The 18993-nt window shown below is 36.7% G+C and overlaps 2 protein-coding genes across 2 annotated transcripts; both read right to left on the bottom strand.

The window, feature by feature from the left end:
* Positions 1–2347: 2347 nt before the first annotated feature.
* LOC113728200 (cytochrome b5-like) lies at positions 2348–5910 on the bottom strand. The gene is made up of 4 exons (XM_027252749.2): positions 5776–5910; positions 5573–5666; positions 2939–3005; positions 2348–2828 (listed from the first exon to the last, which is right to left on the bottom strand). Exons 2-4 carry the CDS (start codon positions 5654–5656, stop codon positions 2578–2580), a joined length of 402 nt encoding a protein of 133 aa, XP_027108550.1. The 5' UTR covers positions 5657–5666; positions 5776–5910; the 3' UTR covers positions 2348–2577.
* Positions 5911–7389: 1479 nt separating this feature from the next.
* On the bottom strand, positions 7390–12370 carry LOC113728199 (protein TILLER ANGLE CONTROL 1-like). Its single transcript, XM_027252748.2, has 5 exons — positions 12231–12370; positions 12109–12145; positions 11020–11888; positions 10639–10762; positions 7390–7659 (listed from the first exon to the last, which is right to left on the bottom strand). Exons 1-5 carry the CDS (start codon positions 12234–12236, stop codon positions 7631–7633), a joined length of 1065 nt encoding a protein of 354 aa, XP_027108549.2. The 5' UTR covers positions 12237–12370; the 3' UTR covers positions 7390–7630.
* Between the last annotated feature and the right edge of the window lie 6623 nt (positions 12371–18993).

Raw genomic sequence — 18993 nt, 5'->3', positions numbered from 1 at the left:
TGAACGCATTTAATGCTGGTACGAAAACCGAAGAGGCGGGACAGCTGAAAGGACGCGGGCGCAGCGTCCCTGTGACAGCACTGTACCAGAAGTGACCTCGGCAGAGTAGTGCGCGGCTCTGGCCTCCCACGTGGCAGAGGTAGATTAGGTCTGCCTGACAGTCCTACCTAATCTAGGGGGCTAGTGCAGAGGCCCCACTCCGGGCCCAGACACGTGGCAGCCCAGGAATGGCCGAGCTGGGCCTTGGCCCCCAGACCCCTGGCAGCAGCCCTGGGCCGCACTGGCTAGGGCTCCCAGGGGAGACGAAGGTCCGTCCCGAAGAGGTCGGGAGTAATCCCCCTAAGTGCGGGATAATATCTATACTGGGCAAGTCCCGCGTCGTGCGGAGGTCGGACTCCCTCGCAGGTATAAATAATAGCACACATCCACTGTACAAGGTACGCTGACTATTGGCAATTTACTCCGGACAGTTGCTACTTCCCGTGAACCTTACTCACCGGAAAACTAACTTGGCCGTCGGAGCGCCCTCGGGGACAACCCTCGGGCCCCCTTTGTTAGCTCATCTTCTCTGTTTTGCAGGTCTTGGATCAGCTCTCCCATCGACACCCCGAGCTGATCAGGTCAGCTCTCCTCGGGGAAGCTCCGCGCTTCTTCAAGAAGCAAATCCCTTGGGACCCAACTAGCTACAGAAAAGTAATTCATCAGTTCTTCCTGTACTGATCAGTGGACTTATCTTCTTGCCGGAAGAGGCTTCAGTGAACTGATGAAGTACTTCTTGAGGATCATGCTCGACATTAATGCTGCTAGATTCTCGATATAATTCAGAAGCACTATATGCTACGAATACCTGCGAGTTATTTGTAGTAGTATTGTGTTCCCCAATAATAATGCCATTCCTTGTTACGGATATTAAAGTGCTCTTTGGGATACGATAATTGATTTGGGAGCTTCTACAAAATATTAGGGTTATTATTACTTTATTTTCTTAATATCCGGTACCACTATCAAATTCCTTCTTAACATTACTTTTTAATTACTTTATCTCCAAAACTAACAGTCAATCTTAAAGGAGTTTGTTAAGTAAAGTAAAAAGACATATTTAGTTCTTAAAATTATTATCACTTTAATCCCATAAACTATGGTCTCATTATTAATTTTTCCCATAGAGTTATTTTTTAGGCAATTTATCCCATCATTAAATCAACTTAGCAAGTTAAAAATTTTAGAAGAAAGTACCCTCCTCTTTGTATAATAAAAATAATAAAAAATTTAGAGTGATTTTTCTTCTTTTTAGTATAAAAAAAGTCGAAGTATTAATCTTTTTCTTCTTGACAATCTTATTAATATTGAAAAGAATAGAAAGAGAGGGAGAGGGAGAAAGAGAGCTCAATTCATTTTTCTTAAAAAAAAAACAAATAAAAAAGAATTAAATACTTTTATTATTTTAAAATTATTTCACTTATCTGTTTACTACCAAATTTCAATTTTAATCCCGACAACCTTAAAGTAATACGATAATGTTACACTCTTCTTTATTTTCTTTATTTTTTTTTGTAAAATCTAATTTTATATCTCCTTCTTTCCTGTTTCCTTTTCTTTTCCTAGTATTAATAAGTGTGAAAAAATTTAAGAAAATCTGTTTACTTTTTGTGTTTTTGGATCTCTTAAAGTAAAAAACAAAGGAAGAATAAACATTCCAATTTTTTATTTTTAATTATATATAAAAAAGGGTAAATATATTTTAAAAATTTTATCATACTGGTTAGATTAACGATGAGATAAAATACGTAGAAAATAATGTTAGGAATTAAAGTGAATGTATCACTATAATTTAAAGGAATAAAGTGATAATAATAATATAGTAATGCTATAGAGTAAAAGGGTATTTTTGTCTAAAATTTTGTAATGAGTTGAGTTGAATTACTTATGAAAGGCGAAATGACTAAAAGATAGCGTTAGTAAGTAAACTGATAGTAAATGATATAATTTAAGGAGATAAAGTGATAATAACCCAAAATATTAAGATCGGTTGACCGTTGCTTTTTCATTCTCAGCCCTGTTGATAACCATCGTGTTCTTTTTAGACCCCACCCAAAAGTGAAAGGTGAAAAGGCAAAAAATCCCAACAAGATGACTTCTATTTTCTCCCCCTTTTGAACGTATGCGGGCGCCTGTTTCGTCTCTCAACATTTGACATGATTTTTAATTATTTCTTGCAGGCGTCTCATCCTTTGCATCTGCTCTTTCTTTTGTTGAGTTGCCATTTTTCGTGCCGTGTTTTCAACCATCGGCCCCTGCCACATTTCACTAATGCATGTGCGAGGATTTAAGCTTCGAGATCAGATGCTTATAGCCTAAATAACAAATTATAACAAATCAGATCCAGTAATGAAATTCAAGCGCAGCAGATGTGAAGGAGAAGCTAAGGGGGGAAGCAGAAAAACAGAAAGGTTTGTGGTTCGGTTTTGAAGGTATACAACTTACAACAAACACAATGGACTGCAAATTAACATTATTCCAATGGCAGACGCAAGTCAATCAAGGGCATCGGTATAACAACACCATCAAATGGTTTGCCTATTCCTTGTTCTTGTACTGGCGGAGAGCTAATGCTAATCCCAGGATGATCAGGGGGATCAGGAATTGCAATATCTTAACCAAACCTCCAAAAGTCTGGATTCCTGCAGAAGCCGCTGCTTCTTCAGTTGTATCTTCATGTTCAACTGGAAGAGTCGATATGTCTACATCACCAATGTAGTAGCCAACCAGCATTTTCCTTGCCTCCTCACTGTGGTTCTGTTCGTCAAAATCAATTGTGGCATCTTTCCCTGCAAAAATTCAGAAAGAGTCTTGGCTAGGTATAAAAACTGATAACATTAACATTAGAAGATCATCATGAATAGACTTTTAAGCTGGATCAATAAGATGAACCTCTCACCAGTTACTGCAAGCAGGACCTCATCACCCCCGGGATGGTCATCCAGAAATAAGGACACATCGTACACCTAAAACCAAATGCAGGATTACAAGTAAACAACATAACCACTGGAATGTGTATCGCAGAAGTATAGCAACAAATTATGGGCCGTTACACTAAAGAACTTAAGAGTCATCTTTTCATAAATTATTGGTAAATCCACATCTTAAAACGGTGGCCTAAGCCTCTTTTACATTTGCTTTCTCCATGCCACTTCACACAACACCACCAGCACTGCTGCCAAGATTTCTTGGTTGATGTCATTTTCACGTCTCTGTCATTTGGGATTGGAAACTTATTTGAGCTTAAATGACAGCAAGCTGGAGCACATACCACTCGATTGGATGAAGAGAAGGCTCAAGAGCCAGATTCTGGAGTGACAAATAGTCTACAACATACAAAGAAACTCAAGTGCGATTTTTTCTATGTTTATAGGTTTTATCTATGACAGGCTAGTGTAGCAAAGATAGCTGTAAGGTCTGTACCAAAACACTATCAAAAATCCGAATTTTCAAATAAACGGAAGCTGAAACAGCTAGCATCTAAGCATATTGCAGGTCTCTCTATTCACACAGCTGGAACACCAATAAATAAAGATGGAAACTGCATGTGTGTAGGATGAGGACAGATCACTGCCAAATCCTTAAGAAGGCACCCGTCAGAAAATGGTTGCTTTAAGATTGTGCTTTGCAATCTTATGAAGCTCACGGGATAAAGAAGCTGAGAAGAAGCTAATAAATCTAAAAAAGCAGGTGCTTAATGAGTAAAGATGGGCGAAGACACTGCCCACCTCCTAATCTTCATTGGGAGGCTGCTAATTGTTAGATACTGGGGGCCATAGTATCCAACAGATAAAGCCAAAGGACCCCAAAGTTTAATCAGATGTGTGAGACAAGAAGGTTGGAAATTTTCTTCCCAATTCTGATTACATTAAATTAAAAACAGAACAAGAGAGCATTCAAAGAAAGTGGAAGCCAAACTAGTCAGTGAAAGATTACAATTCTGGTATACTTTGTTGTTTGGGAATTTAAAATACCAAAGAACAAAAAATCAGAAGCTTCCTTTTCTTAATGTCATGGAAGATGAAGCATTTCAACTGTCTCAAGTCTGCACTCTACTGCATGTAGAACACAATTCTGGAACCAAGATATTAGCATTTCAACCCAAAAGTGCATAGAGAATTTGAAGAGTAAGACACAGATACAAAGACAAAATTTATGTATCCAAAATTGTCGAGGCCAAATGGATTCCTACCATTTTGAAGTCTAATTGATATTTCTTTCTTTTAGCAGTTTAAACTCCAAACTTGGGCAAGTTAAATTTGATTTCTAAAGATAGATTTTTTTGTTATTCTGATGTTCCATATCAAGGATCTTTTTAAGCTAATTCATTGATTCATCTAGAAAGTCAGGGAGGGCTGCATCCTCTGAAAACTGAAGCCCTCCTTTGAAAACTGAATTTAGCTTTCTTCATTCGTTGGAGATGCATCAAAATTTTGAATTTAAAGTAATTGAGGTTATATCCCCGTTGTAAGACGCATTTCAAATGTCAATTATTCTATAACAACATCCAGAATCTCAAGTCATATCTAATGCACTTATCAGACAAACCCACGGTAGAACCAACAACCTGTTATCCTGGGCCTTCTGCAAGGTTTTTATACCTAAGGCAGGTTTGGTAAGCTAAATGTCAACACAAAGAAGCAGCTTGGGGAAAGAGAACAAAACCACCAATGAGTAGTGAGCACAGGCTTATGCATTGCCTTCAAAAATATGGCTATGATCACTGGAAGCACCAATCCACCTTCTCCAAATGCTAATGTTTAAATCTACCCAAATTGCATCTTCATTTCAGTCTGGCCTTTCAGGAAGATTTCCTTAAAAGGAAAATCATCGGCTTTAGAGTGTAGGTTTTAACTCTGTGACTCGAGAGATCTCAGTTGCAACAACTTGAGCTGATTTTGAGAGTATAGAGGACCAAGATAACTTAGTTTGTGACAGTAATTGACCAAATGGTCCCAAAAGTAAGTAACTCATTTCTGCAGTTTATGTGCTGGACTCAGATCCAGGAAAAATTTCTAATAGATATGAAGGATCCAGGAGAAGCAGTTTATGACAAGTAACTCTTTCTGCAGTTTATGACAAGCACTTGTCATGCTACACTGAAATGTTTATCCAGGATATGAAGGACCAAGAGAAGCAATAGATATGGCTATGCAACATAGATACCATTAAGAGAAAAGAAAAAGAGGAAGGGGCATTTTGGATTCTTGCCTCTATTACTGATAATTAAAAGAAGAACATGGTGATTCTTGATCCCACAAGTGATCTTTAGCTTCTGAAGCAATATTACGAGAGAAGAAAAGGACCCAAGCAATACTCCTGAATCCAAATTCGAATTCATTTGCGACTCGAACAATTCCCACCAAGGAAGGAATCAAAATGGGTTAACAAAAATAAAAACGTACTACTTATAACTTTATCCTAGGCCTTGCCTACTTTTACCAACTACACATCTTCAAACTTGTTGAGAAGAGGAAAACGAAGGGGACGAGGGAAAAAAAAAAATGAAAGACCAGAAAGAATTGATGCAAACCTTCCCGGAGATTATAAGCCAGGTGTCCCCCCTTTTGTCGTGCCTTGCAACCTCATCAAAGACATAAACTCTACGATCTGTCATCTCTTCGAATCTGCTCCAACGAGAGAGGAGGCCAGCAAGTTAATGTTAGTTCATAGAAGCTTCTTACGACCTACATATTATGCAAAGGAGCATTAAAACAAGAGCATTAGCAGACTCACATGATGAGGGGGAGAGCCCAGAAAAGCTTGTTATGTGTATGGCTGTTCTTTACTTTAGCAGCAGCAGCAGCAGTAGCTTTGGGCTTCGGAGTCCAGAGACAGTTGCAGTAGAAGAGGGTATCCAGCGAAGTAGTAGTATAATTTATATAATACAGTAATTTTTTTTTTTTTGGAAGGAACGTGCTAATAATTCGAGAGGGAGAAGAAGAATTTTACATTCTACCCCGTGATACTAACTAATTATACCACCACCAGCACTACTACTACTACTAAGTAATGGTACCAAGCCAGTTCTTGTCTTGTAATTTGTAAACACCCCACGCCCCCCCCCCCCCAACCCTATAATTAATGTCCTCTTGTAATAATACAGTACTTGATTAGTTTAAAATGATTGGTATCAGTGCACATAATGTCCCTACTACTACTATTTTTACACAAGGATTGAAGGGACAATGATAGAATTGTCTGCTCTTCTTATGTCTTATGATGATGGGGTGGCATGGGGTGGGGTGGGGTGGGGGCTCAAGAAATTAATCGCTGCTTTAATTTGGCCTATAATTAAGCATCTTCCATGCATTGAGTAACCACCGCACCTGGGTTCGCTTGTTCTGGATGCATGGAATTTAATAATACTAGTTATTCACCTCGTGCATCGCACGGGGGTTGTTTCAGCGGCCGCGCCCACAAAGCCCACCAATTGAACAAGTTTAATGGCTTGGGAACAAAAGTCTGATATTCGCTTTTGAGTGCTGTTCTGGGATTAGGTTTATATTTCAACAAAAGTCTGATAACAGCCGTTGACAATGGCTTGGGAACAAGTTCCAATCGCTTTCTCAGAGTTCTTAAACAGTTTTTTTTTTTTTTAATTTAAAAAAGAAGAAGAAGAAAAACCGATGTAGAGATGGCATCAGGACAGATATGCCCGTCACAAAAAATACTCCCCCCGTCTCACTTTCTCCGTGGGAGAAGAAACACAGCAATAACATTTTCTACATAAAGTTGTGGATCATCATCTTCAATAATTCACAAAGGTTCAATCAAAACTTTGACATTGAAACATTATTGTATTAAAGCAGCTCGCTCATTGGCGCTTTCTCCAGCAAGAAAAAAATTTTGGGTCCTTTGGAAGAAAAGTACCAATTCTGCCTTAGCTATCATCCAAGTAATACAGGTTTAAGTAGTCAAGGCGCTGAGGGTCAATAGTTTCATTCATATAAATCTACTAGTAGCTTGTGTATTGGTTGGTTTGTTCAATGATACGTTGAAAACAGTGTCCTTAAGAGAACAAAATCAAATATACGAAGCATCATACGTTCGAATAACCTTTTTTTTTTTTTTTTTTCCCTTTTAGAAACAATAATGGTTTGCAACTTATTTGTGAGAAGAAATATTTAATGCACCACAGATACAGGTGTACCTCTGTGCTTGGAGGTAAAGGTAATTATCACTGTTAATGATGATCATAGATTTTGCTCATACGCGATTTAATTGCACCCTATGCCCATATGTTATATATACATCAATCAAAACCTCTACATATAAGAGAGAAAACCAAAAAAAAAAAAAAAAAAAAAAAAAGAGGAAGTACAAGCGAATATATATCATACGTACAGATGCATGACAACAAACGCCATCTGTTCATACCAAATACCGGCAGCTAAAGCAGATAACCCAAATAAGATGTTCGAATGACACAGCATTTTCAAAGCGATTGAAGTGACTAAACTCACAAAAGACTATTAATCTCGTCATGACAGAAATCACCAAAGGTAGATTAAATTGATACTTGTTCTCTAAGAGAGCTGCAAAGTAGAGGATCTCCTGAGACATGGTAGGTAGCTGCTTTGCTCACAGCTCACATGTTTTTATCTGCACAGAATTGACCTGGAATAATAAGAACACAATTAGCACAAAATAATTGAGAAAAAATAATCCTAAGATCAAGAAGTTATCGATTTTTATTTCTTATATTTTTTAGGTAAGAAATTTTTTTTTCCCTTTCATGTATCGAGGGATTCTTTTGGGGAGAGGGGGTAATACTGGGGGGCAGAAGTTACAGATTTTATCCACATGAAATTCCATTAAGCACTCAGAATTACAGTTTCGATTGAGATAGTCTGCTTTTCTAGCTAATTTACGCAGCTATAAAGCATTACACTTGATTTTGGAGTTATTTGTTGATGTTAATGATACACGAAGTACCAAGAATATAGAAATTTATGAACACTGAATTTCAATTAAACAAAATGGGGGTTTGATTGATGATCTTAAGGCATGATAGCCAAAATTGCCCTTAAGATACAATAAGATACAGAGCAAATTTGAAATAAAAAAATCAAGTTTTTTCACTAAGAAATGATCAAATTATTTAGCTTAGTTATTTTGTAAAATAGGCTTGTTAATTTATAGAAAACAATGTTCCACAATTATCTCTAATGATAAGTAATTATTTCACATGAAAATACACCATTTGTTACTAAAACAACCGCTAGTTGAGATTTAAAAAAAAAAAAAAAAAAAGCACTCAATATATTAGGTTTAATAACACTTTGCCCCCTGAACTTAGTGGATCATCACATTTTATACCCTCCAATCTTAAATATTTACACTTTACCCCCAATGAAGACTAGTCAAAGTTAGAAATACAAAAAAAGTGAGTGCAATGACATTATTACCTTTTTATTCATGAAATTACCTATAACTTGGTATTATTTCCTTTCATTACTTAAAAATATATATCTTCTCTATTGTACCAACCATGCAACAATGCTGAACTAAAAAAAGCTAGGATAAATAATATAATACTAAATTAGACACAATTACCATTTTTTTTTAAAAAAGAGGTAATACTAACCATGTTTTTTCTTTTTCAAAAAAGTACTTTTTATTTTAGTTTATATGAACTTTTAGGCTAATACTATTGTCGTCTTTTCTTCTAAAAAATTTGAAATTTGATTTAATTTCCATTCTCGTTCTCTAAGTTTAAAAATGAGGCATATCAACCATTTTTATTAATTTTGATTAAGAATTTAATATTGGACTAATCTGATAAATGAAAAAAAGACAATAATATTAATCTAAAAATTTAAATAAATTTAAATAATAAAAAATACTTTTTAGAAAAAAAGTTTAGTATTACCTTTTTTTTAAAAAAAAGGTAATATATTTAATTTAGTAGTGAGTTATTTATCCTTTTTGTTTGACTTAAAGTCTAATGAATTGAACAAAGCATACATAAAAGAGAACATTAATCCAACAAGAAAGATAAAAAAATTAAATATCAACCTTCTTTAACTATTTAGTTTGATATTTTTGTCTAGAAGATAGAGAAGATGCAAGTATTTTAGTCACTAAAAGAAAATGATATTGAGTTATAGATAATTTCATGAATAAAAGGGCAATAATTTGGACTAATCTCTACCGGGGGGATAAAGTGTGTATATTTAAGATTAAAAGAGATAAAGTGTAACTAGCCCCTAAATTCAGGGAGGCAAAGTGTTATTAATCCAAAAAATAAATGACTGTTAGTGAAGATTCAGTCCCGGTCCCATTAGTGCACAAAACCAGAGCCAGGACCCGATCACTAGCAATCCAAACCGAATCCAAGACCGAACGTTGAAATGAAGATTTCTGGACATGATCCGGTGCAAGGTCCTGGTTGGTCAGGATCCTGAGATTCATTTCTACGTTCCAAGTTTTTATGCGTATATTATGAATCTCACCCATACATTTCATTTCATTGCAAACTGTTCACCTACATTATTAAGATAGCAAAAGAACATTGTGAAGTGATGGAGAATTATTTCAAAAGCAGCAAGTGGGGTGTAGCAGATGAGCTACATTTAGTTGCATCTTTTCCACAATTATCAATGTTCTTGTTCATGCAGAGTCTGAAAATTTGGTGGTGGTGAAGAAAAGAAAGATAATTTGAGACACTAATTGTTGCTGCTCAACTTTCCAGTTGGAATCATCTTTCTGTTATTTTCTGGAGGGACCCATTTTACGGTGGAGTGGGGAATCAAACTCCAGGGTATGAGATATGATCATCATCATCATCCACATAAAAAAAAAAAAATCTCATTGCACCATAGTACTTTTAACTGGCACTGCTGAGCTTAGAATTTTTTATGTCTGGAACTCTAATTTTAGTAGGTTTAAATGGTGCACAAATTAATTTATGTCTCATTGCAAAATTAATTTTACATTTCGTGCATTACAAATATGCATGATATAATAATAGTTCGGTGTACGATGTCTTCCATCACATATTTGCTCTGCTGTAAATATAATAAGAATGAGACTTTGTACCTCTGTACACCGATCGTGTAATCTTGGACTTTTGATTACTTGAACTAAACAAATGAAAACTTGTTCCTTGTTTAGTTTACTTGTTAAATCTTGTTTTCACCCCTCTTTCTGTTGCTTTCAGTTTTGTTCTTCATGAAAATGTCGCGTGATCAATATATAGTTCACCTAATTCTAAAATTACCTTAAAAAACTAGTGCCACTGACTGGACCAACTCCAACACGCGTAAACCAATGTACACTCTTTTTTTTTTTTTTTTTTTTTCTGGTAGAGAAAAAGAATTCTAACAAAGAATGAGTGGGATGAAAGAAGGGGGGGAGGGAGCACGAATACGAAGCGATCACCTCTATTTGCTGGAATCTCAATCTTAGCTACTAGATTTTCAAGACAATTCTTGGTGCAAACCCAAACCAATGTGCTTCGCTGATTCGTTTTAGCAATGTAAGTCGTAGAAACCATATGCATATTATTTTTCCATATGATATAATAGGTATAGAAAAAACACATAGTTAATTAATTGGGTTAAAGTGCAAGGAATTGGAGAAAAATTACGATACCTTGACTTTGAAGAAGGGAAACCGATTCATTGATGCCAAACTGACGATTGGCAGCGCAGGTGTTGTTCTTCCCAGCTGCCACAACGTCCGGGTGAATTTTTCTCTTCAACATCCTCTTCATCAGCTGTTTTAACGCAGTCGGTTAGATTGGCGCTATTTATTCGTACACATACGTCCATTGCCAGTTAATAATTAGCGCTGTTTAATTAATTAAATCCTAGTATTATTATTTAGATGTGATAGCAAGTTACAAGGAGAATCAATCAGTTATCTCCAAATCAAGTGGACCATGCAGCAGTTGTGTCGATGCATGCAATTTCGCACGATCCAAAAGCTTGAGGAGGATAAAGGGAGAGTGAAATTAAAAAATGACCGACTCACCCCGTGCAATTTCTGAATGGGACGTGAATCTTGTTTGACCAGAGGGATGAGTTTCTTGGGGAACAGTAACGTTCCGTTCTTGGGTTTAGCACGGTCAGGAGGGTGCGGAGTGGCACTGGCGGCTTTGTTCTTGATGCACTGCGCTTGCAAGTAATCACAACTTGGGATGTTGTTTTTGGCAGTCCCCTCCATCCAAATCGCATCATCAGAATCAGCGGAAAACAGGTCGGCCAGAGTGATTCTTTCCTTCTCCTTCTTGGTGTTGATCATGATCCTCCTGTAGCTGGAGTAGTTGCTATGGATGTGCTCGTCGTGATCAGGGGTGTCCGGCTGCAGCTGGAGGAGGTTACCTGGAGGACGCACAGGTTTGGCATCATTATGAATGCTGCTGTTGCCGATGACGAGGGCAGAAGCATTGGTTGGCCTTTGAGCACCACTTTTGTCGTACACCAAAGGGTTCCATTCTTCTTCGCAGTCGATTTCATCATTATCGTCTTCCACAGCACCATGATGATCAGACTCCTCCTCCTCGTCAGAGCGGTGTCGGTCGTCGTCATCTTCTGATTCCGGTTCTTGATCGTCATCCTTACCTCTCAGCCCGAAAAACTCCTTAGTATTTGGTTCAGGATGAATATTGATGCCCAGAGTTTTGTCGAGCCCAAATGTGCCAATGGATAGAATACCAGCCCCAGCTCCGCCCCAACCATCATAATTGTGACCCTGGAACAGTTGGAGCATCTCATCATCATCATCATCATCCGGGACAACCTTGTCGAGCAGTAGGGCTGCTGTGTCTTCTGCATGATCATCATTGCTGTTAGCCAGGGGGATCTCTTCATGCTTTTTCACATGGTTCTGACCCAATCCATCTGCCATCATCATTCGTGGAGAAAAATTTTATAAAAAAAATGTATAATTTTTTTAAAAAAATTATTATAAAAAAGACAGAGAGAAGAAAATAGTCAAGTAGTAGTAGTAGTAGCGTAGCAGTCTAAAATTAGAAAGATGATCAAAATGTGTTGTGTTACACCTTACCCAAAAATGTTGTGTGCCACTAATTAATTTAAACAAGAAGCAAAAAATATGTACCTCTAGGAATAAAGCGACGGTGCACCCAATTGAAGATCTATGCATAGAAAACAGAGCATTAGCCAACTTAAATTGAGAAATCAGAGAAGAAATGTAATTAGAGGGAAAGGATAAAATATGACCTTCATTTGGGTACTAGTAATAGGTAGTAGTGGTGAAATGTGATCTCTGGTCTCAAACAAGAAGAAGAAGAAGAAGAAGAATGAGTGTTTGCCCAGAAGAAGAAGAAGAAGGCTATAGCTGCCTCCTTGGCTAAAACGGCTTAGTGGGAAATCAACTGGGGACATCGGGGCTGGGAGGGAAAGGGAAATGGAGAATGGAGAAGGCCGTTTAAGGCCCCACTATTCTGTTGATTGGGCCTCAGGCAGCCCGGGGGGGTCTTGGTCTAGTGGTAGCAAGGTTTAACTGGCCGACACGTGTAAGGTGACAGCCCAAGCAGTGAGCCCTCGCCCCACACCCACGTACCTGCATGCATACATTTTTGACGAGATGTTGCTGCGTTTGCTTCCCCATGGATTCTTCTATTCAGCCGAATTCCAATCATACCCTTTTTACTTTATTATAATTTTAATTATATATATATACACACACACACACACAGTGACACACACACCCTAATCAATCATAAGAATTGCTCTAAACTCTAAACAAACAACCTTTTCTAACGACGACCTATTCAGTTCTCTGTTTTCCTCACATCATTATTGGTTTTGTTACCGGCAAATGCATGAAAGGTTAGCTTTTCCATGGAATTTGGAGTCTAAGTTAAGAGGTCAAAACATCCAACCTCTTTTGTAGTGTAGAGAACAAGTTAGAGCAAGCAAGTCCCCGTCGCGCAACAAATCTCAAGATGCCTAAAACTTTGTCAAGTGCTTGCTTACCTGCATTTTGGATCCTCAACCCCACTGCGACAACACAGGCTTATTACACATACATGTGATCAGAAGAATTTAAAGTGGTCGTGCAACAAAATTAATTACGCCCGCATTAAACGCTATCCTGCGACGCAACGCATAGGCACAGCACAGGCAAGGTGATATATAATTCAGGCATCTTATCAACGTTCCCCTGCCAAAATTTTGCCGTGCTCTAGGCTAGCTAATGGTGGTAATCTGAATAGGATAACAAAAGTTGGACAATAGTTGTAAAAGTAGTAATATTTGATCGTGAAAGGATCGCATGTCGTTTCGATGCTACTGAACCATAGTACGAAAAGTTCGATGGTTTCCTCCTGATTCTGCTTGACGCGACTCTGTAATTGGTTGGTATGATATGTGATACAGTACCAAACCCCCGACATTCATTCACCTAGCTGCCAAGCTAGCTTGACTCTTTGATCTCATCTCATCTCAACAATTTGCTCTTGGACTTTGTACTGTGCTTTGTCCTTCTCAGCTCTCTCTCTCGTGTCGTCTCTTGAATTGATAGTCCACTATTCCCTGATCCCCATCAACTTTACACCTTTCCAATTCGCCAACGCTTTGTAAGCATTGTGTTATATGTGCAGTAAAACGCAGAAACCAATCATATGATCCACAGCCTTTTTTTTTCCTTTCCTTTTCGTTTGGTACAATATGACCTCCAATTTATAACTTAGTGCTTTTGATATTGCCGAACACGATGATTCACAGCCAATTTTCAAGAATCGCCAACTCCATCCCCATTCAGCAGTCGTGCTGAGTGCTGCCATGTATCCAACCACGCACAGTCATGATCCTCGGACTTAATTAATGGAGCTTCCTCGGGATCTAATGGCTCCATCACCCCCCACATCCCGTGGGGGGGCCCTTATGTGTTTCTCACTCATTTCCTCTCATAGTTCCCGTCGTCCAATAAAAAATGAACGGCCTGATTGAATCTTAAACACCTTTTCTTTTTTTGCTGGGCTTGTGCAATGTCCATTTTCCTCTCACTTGTTTCCCCCGGTCATCGCTATTCCGGTCGTTGGTTAGGCCTTGAATCCTCGATGCAGGAAATGTCTTTCATTGGATTCTTTCTGCAGTTAGACAATCTAGAACTTGTATAGAGACTATGACTACTTCACTGGAAGGGCACAATGGCGAACAAAATATTCTTACGTTGAACACTAGTTAATGGACGTAACCTACCTAAGTGCATGCTCATATTTTTATTATTATTTTTTCTTGTGCTACTTAACAAATATCAATCTTATTTTAGAATATGTAGAGATTATTCAGCACACCCTGATCGAGATTTTGTTGTAGGTATTTGAATTTGACTGTTAGTGAGATGTCCGGTTGCGCAGCATAGAGGTAAAACCAGTGGAGAAGGACAATGGACTGGAGGGAGGGACCAGAAATGGTGGGCATTGGATCGGGTCCTCAATTTGTTGGCTGTAATAAAGCTAATAGCACTGCGCCTAGTAGTTTGCTTTGGATTCTGTCAAAAAGCCAAGTTGATCTTGATCATGTTTCTCTGTTGTTGCAGGGTCGGGGTAGATGTTCCTATCCAGCAAGCTAGGCAGGGCCTGCGGGTTATCTTTCAGACGGAACGAGTGTTCGAATCAATTCTTACGGGTCATGACTCCGGGTGAAGAGGCCCCATCCCCCAAACGCGTTAACAGTGGGACTCGAACTCTGATTATCAGGAAAGTTATCATACCCTAAAGAGGGGAAAGGGACCGCTCGAGCTACCCGTAGGAGCTTGCGGGTTATCCGCTTAATTTGTTTCCGTGGGTCACATTTGCTCCTCCTTCACTGCAATAGAACCTTTTCCTCACAAAATCAACAAGGCTTCTTTCTTGAAGCAATAAAAGCACTCCCTAGCTAGCTAGAAAAGCAAACCTTTCCAAGTTAGCTCAATACTCGATCGTTCTGCATCATATGTCCTGGTAAAGGCTCTTATCTGCTTTCCTCTGCTTTTAGTGCATTTGCAAGGTCATCCTTCAAGCCTTTAGGCTTGTGGAAATTTAGTGAACGAGAGAGAGGGGGTTGGGAGTTTGGGGGGGGGGGGGGTCATATTTCTCTGACATTGAACACAAATACTAATATGAAATTCTTATTTCCGTATTGCATGTGGAGGTGGACGAAACTGATGTTATTAAACCATGAAAGCAGAAAAGCGCAAACAACTACTGCAAAGTGATATGACAGGTTCATGTTAGTACTTTATGTGATAGGGAAGGAAGATATTCTCTGCTGTCTTTTCTTTCTTTCTTTCTTTCTTTCTTTTTTATATACTTTTTTGGGAAAATCGTTCAAAACGTCCCTCATATTTTGTAAAATAACTTTTTTCGTCCCTCACTTTTAAAAGTGTAATTTTATATCCCTTACATATTCACATCGGACAAATTTAGTCCCTAACTAGGTTTCCGATCATTTTTTGACCGGAATCCATCATCATTTTTTAAGGGTAAATTTGTTAAATTATATTTTACATAATCTCATCTATAGTCCTCCACATTTTATAAAATAAATTTTTTCGTCCCTCACATTTTATCAAATGATTTTTTTCATCCCTCACATTTCACAAAATGAATTTCTCCATCCCTCACATTTCACAAAATGAATTTTTCATTTCTCACTAATTATATGTGTGAATACATTTTTTAAACAATATATATGTCTATTTGATTTTGCTTAATAATAATAGTATAAACACATGTATGTAATTGGGTCCAACTTGTGGGCTATCTTCTCTTTTGTATGATTATGACTAATATTTATCAATAGAACCTTAATTTGCATATTCTTATTGTATTTTAACCGAAAATAGCTTTATTGGCCAACTTGACAATGAATGCAAGATTATTTACTAGCTAATACCAGATGAAATCAAATGATCACGTATAATATATGGTATTCGTATTGTTAAGTGAAATCAAATAGACACATACATATATTTATGCTATTCGGATTATTAAGCAAAATCAAATAGACATATACTTGTGTTTAAACAAAATGTATTCACACACTTTTTTTTTTAAGGTTTCCCTCACATACATAATTAGTAAGGGATGGAAATATTCATTTTTTGAAATGTGAGGGATGTAGAAATTCATTTTGTGAAATGTGAGGGATGAAAAAATCATTTTATAAAATGTGAGGGATGAAAAAATTTGTTTTATAAAATATGGAGGACTGTAGATTAGATTATGTAAAATATAATTTGACAAATTTATCCTTCAAAAATGATCACGTGCAAGGCATGTGATGGATTCCGGCCAAAAAATGATCGGAAACCTAGTTAGGAACTAAATTTGACCGATGTGAATATGTAAGGGACATAAAATTACACTTTTAAAAGTGAGGGACGAAAAAAGTCATTTTATAAAATGTGAGGGACGTTTTGGACGATTTTCCCTACTTTTTTTTCAGCTTCTTTTTCTTACTCCTGGTACGCTGCATTATTTGCCCATTGCTCTTCAATATCCAACCAAAATATGAGGTAAATGAAGTCCATATGAATAGACACAAATGTTGGGGAAAACATTTGGAAACTTGTCACCATATCAAAGGGATAAAAAGAATGATAAAACGGCTGAGCAAAGACGCGAATAATTCATATACTACAAGCAAAAGTCTTGCATAGAAATAGAATGAAGAAATTTAAAAAAAAAAAATTTGACATGCCTTTCAAGGCACGGGCTGAATTAATAGAGGGAGGCCCAAGAATTTTACAAATCAACTGCCCTCTTTAGAATTTTAAAAATCTTAATTTAATTATGAATTTTAGCCTTGAGAAACAGGTTTAATGTCATATCCTGACCTTCAAATTTGGGAATGTGATAACCAGTGCAGCATTGTTGTCATAGAGTATTAGGAATACATTTACACCCAAAAAATTGGAAAAATTTTTACCGCAAAAAACTATCATATTGATTATAAGTCTTTGCTGCGAATCGGTTACTTTTCAACTACAAGCAAATTAAGGACATCAAAATGATTGATAAACGACTAAATGAATAGGTAGCAAGCCAAGAGAGACTACAAGAGAAGCTACAAGGCACAAGGCGTGTTTTTTTGTCGACCGGAAGTTGAGCAGAAATTGGAGCGGAGATATCCTGCCATGAAGCATATTTGGTTATGTGGCGTGACCCAATCTTTTTCTGGAAAAATATTACTCCACCTCCATTCGTATTGGACAACAGCTCAAGCCTCCAGAGATATCAGAACTTAAAGGAAGATTAGAGCCATATCTTTGTGGCGATCAAGCTAGATAAGTCGATATCGTTTCCTTTTGGCAGTGCACCAGTTAGAAGCTTTCTACAGCATCTAGACCCATCAGTGATAAGCCAACTACGACGGATAGCCCAACCGTCTCTTTCTTTCTTTTCTTTTTTTTTTTTTTTTGAGAAGAAATTATTTTGTTTTGTTGAGAATAGAAAGGGAAAAACAATTTTGTACTAAGAACTCAAAGGGTAGAAAGGAAAAAACAGAAGCGAATTAGAAGACAGATAGAGGTGCATGCATTCATGCTGCAAGTGCAATGTTCAGTTCAAAGGATTCTTCCAAAATAGTGGCCTGCATTGCAACTTTTGCGCAATTATCAGTCAGTCAACCCATTAATCATTCTTGTATGATTGGACTTGAGTGTGTGGGTCTTGGAATACATTTGGATTTTGGTTGATAATTTTAGCATTTCCCTCTCATTCCCGAATTTCGATGGGAATGGCGCAGTTCTTTCCCTTCTTCTCGATTCATGGTCTATTGCATCTTTGTTATTGTTAGATTTATCCACATGTAAAAAAGGATAAACTTCTTGGTTATGAGTTTGAGGAAAACCCCCAAACCTTGAGTTAGTTTTTGAGGTAGGAAGGCCTTGTAATACTGTATCAGAATCCGGTTACAACAACTCCTCGTAACTCGAATGAAAGGTTGATATACATGTTCTAATGGGATAATTTTAGAAACCTTCTCGAGGTTTGTGGTTATATCACTTACTATGTTTTGGTTTTGAAACATATCACATGCTTCCCCCATTTTTAACTTTTAGTAATATAATTGTCAACCTATTTGAAAATATATTATTAAAGAATTTATTAGTCGATAGAGAGTATACTTTCATTCCAATTTTGCCATTTTCTTGTGAACCATTCTGACTCGAAACAAATCTAGTTAATCCCTTAACTTTTGAAAACTTGGCTGATATGATTTTTTAATTAGGAATAACAAGGTTGAAAGACCTATTAATAATGTTCACATCATTAGTCTATACAAGAAATATAATAAACTTTTAAGATTTTAAATAATTTAGAAAACTCATTTATGAGAATTTTACAATAAAGAAAATAACATTTTACACCTTAAAAATACCTCAAATAAGTTTCTAAATGCATGGTTTAAAATTTATCATTTTTAAGTTTTCAAGCCATTGATCTAGACAAAAAAAATTAAAAATTTAAAAAACATGTACACAATTCATATATCCTTAAATTGATACATCCCCAAGTACTTTTGAATTAAAAAATAAATTTTCTTTAAAGAAACCTCAAATGAGTTTGTAAACATAAATATTTTGTCTTTTTTTTTCTTGGTTTTCAAGCCACCAATCAAAACAAGAAAATCAGAAAATTTTAAAAATTCTAAAAAATTGAAAAAAAAAATTCTTCAGGTTGACCAAAAAAACACTTCATAATAAAGGAATAATCATTTTGGCTTGAAAACACTATGAATACATTCTTAAAACTAATTTTTTTATATATTAAAATAACTATTATTATATTGTGTCTATTAAAATTACACATTTGTATGGTTTGCTTTTATGTTTAACCTTTTATTGGATGCTTTCAATTTTGAAAAAGATTGTAGCAACAGAGGACACTTTTGGAATGAAAATATTTTCTCTATAAAAAATGAGTTTTTGAATAATATATTTTGAAACGGATTGACAACATTTTAAAAGGTTAAAAATTTTTAAATTTAA

This window comes from Coffea arabica, chromosome 2c (genome assembly GCF_036785885.1).
Source record: "Coffea arabica cultivar ET-39 chromosome 2c, Coffea Arabica ET-39 HiFi, whole genome shotgun sequence".
NCBI classification, from domain to species: domain Eukaryota; kingdom Viridiplantae; phylum Streptophyta; class Magnoliopsida; order Gentianales; family Rubiaceae; genus Coffea; species Coffea arabica.
Note: the sequence above shows the minus strand (reverse complement) of the source record. Positions and strands in the feature narration are given on the sequence as shown.

Coding starts and splice junctions, on each gene's coding strand:
- LOC113728199 (XM_027252748.2), bottom strand. Junction 10,763..11,019: donor CCATTCAGAAATTGCACGGG/GTGAGTCGGTCA, acceptor GCGTTAAAACAG/CTGATGAAGAGGATGTTGAA. Junction 7,660..10,638: donor TTCCCTTCTTCAAAGTCAAG/GTATCGTAATTT, acceptor TTATTATTCCAG/GTCAATTCTGTGCAGATAAA.
- LOC113728200 (XM_027252749.2), bottom strand. CDS start 5,656: ATGACAGATCGTAGAGTTTATGTCTTTGATGAGGTTGCAAGGCACGAC. Junction 3,006..5,572: donor GGCTTATAATCTCCGGGAAG/GTTTGCATCAAT, acceptor ATTTGGTTTTAG/GTGTACGATGTGTCCTTATT. Junction 2,829..2,938: donor GGTCCTGCTTGCAGTAACTG/GTGAGAGGTTCA, acceptor GAATTTTTGCAG/GGAAAGATGCCACAATTGAT.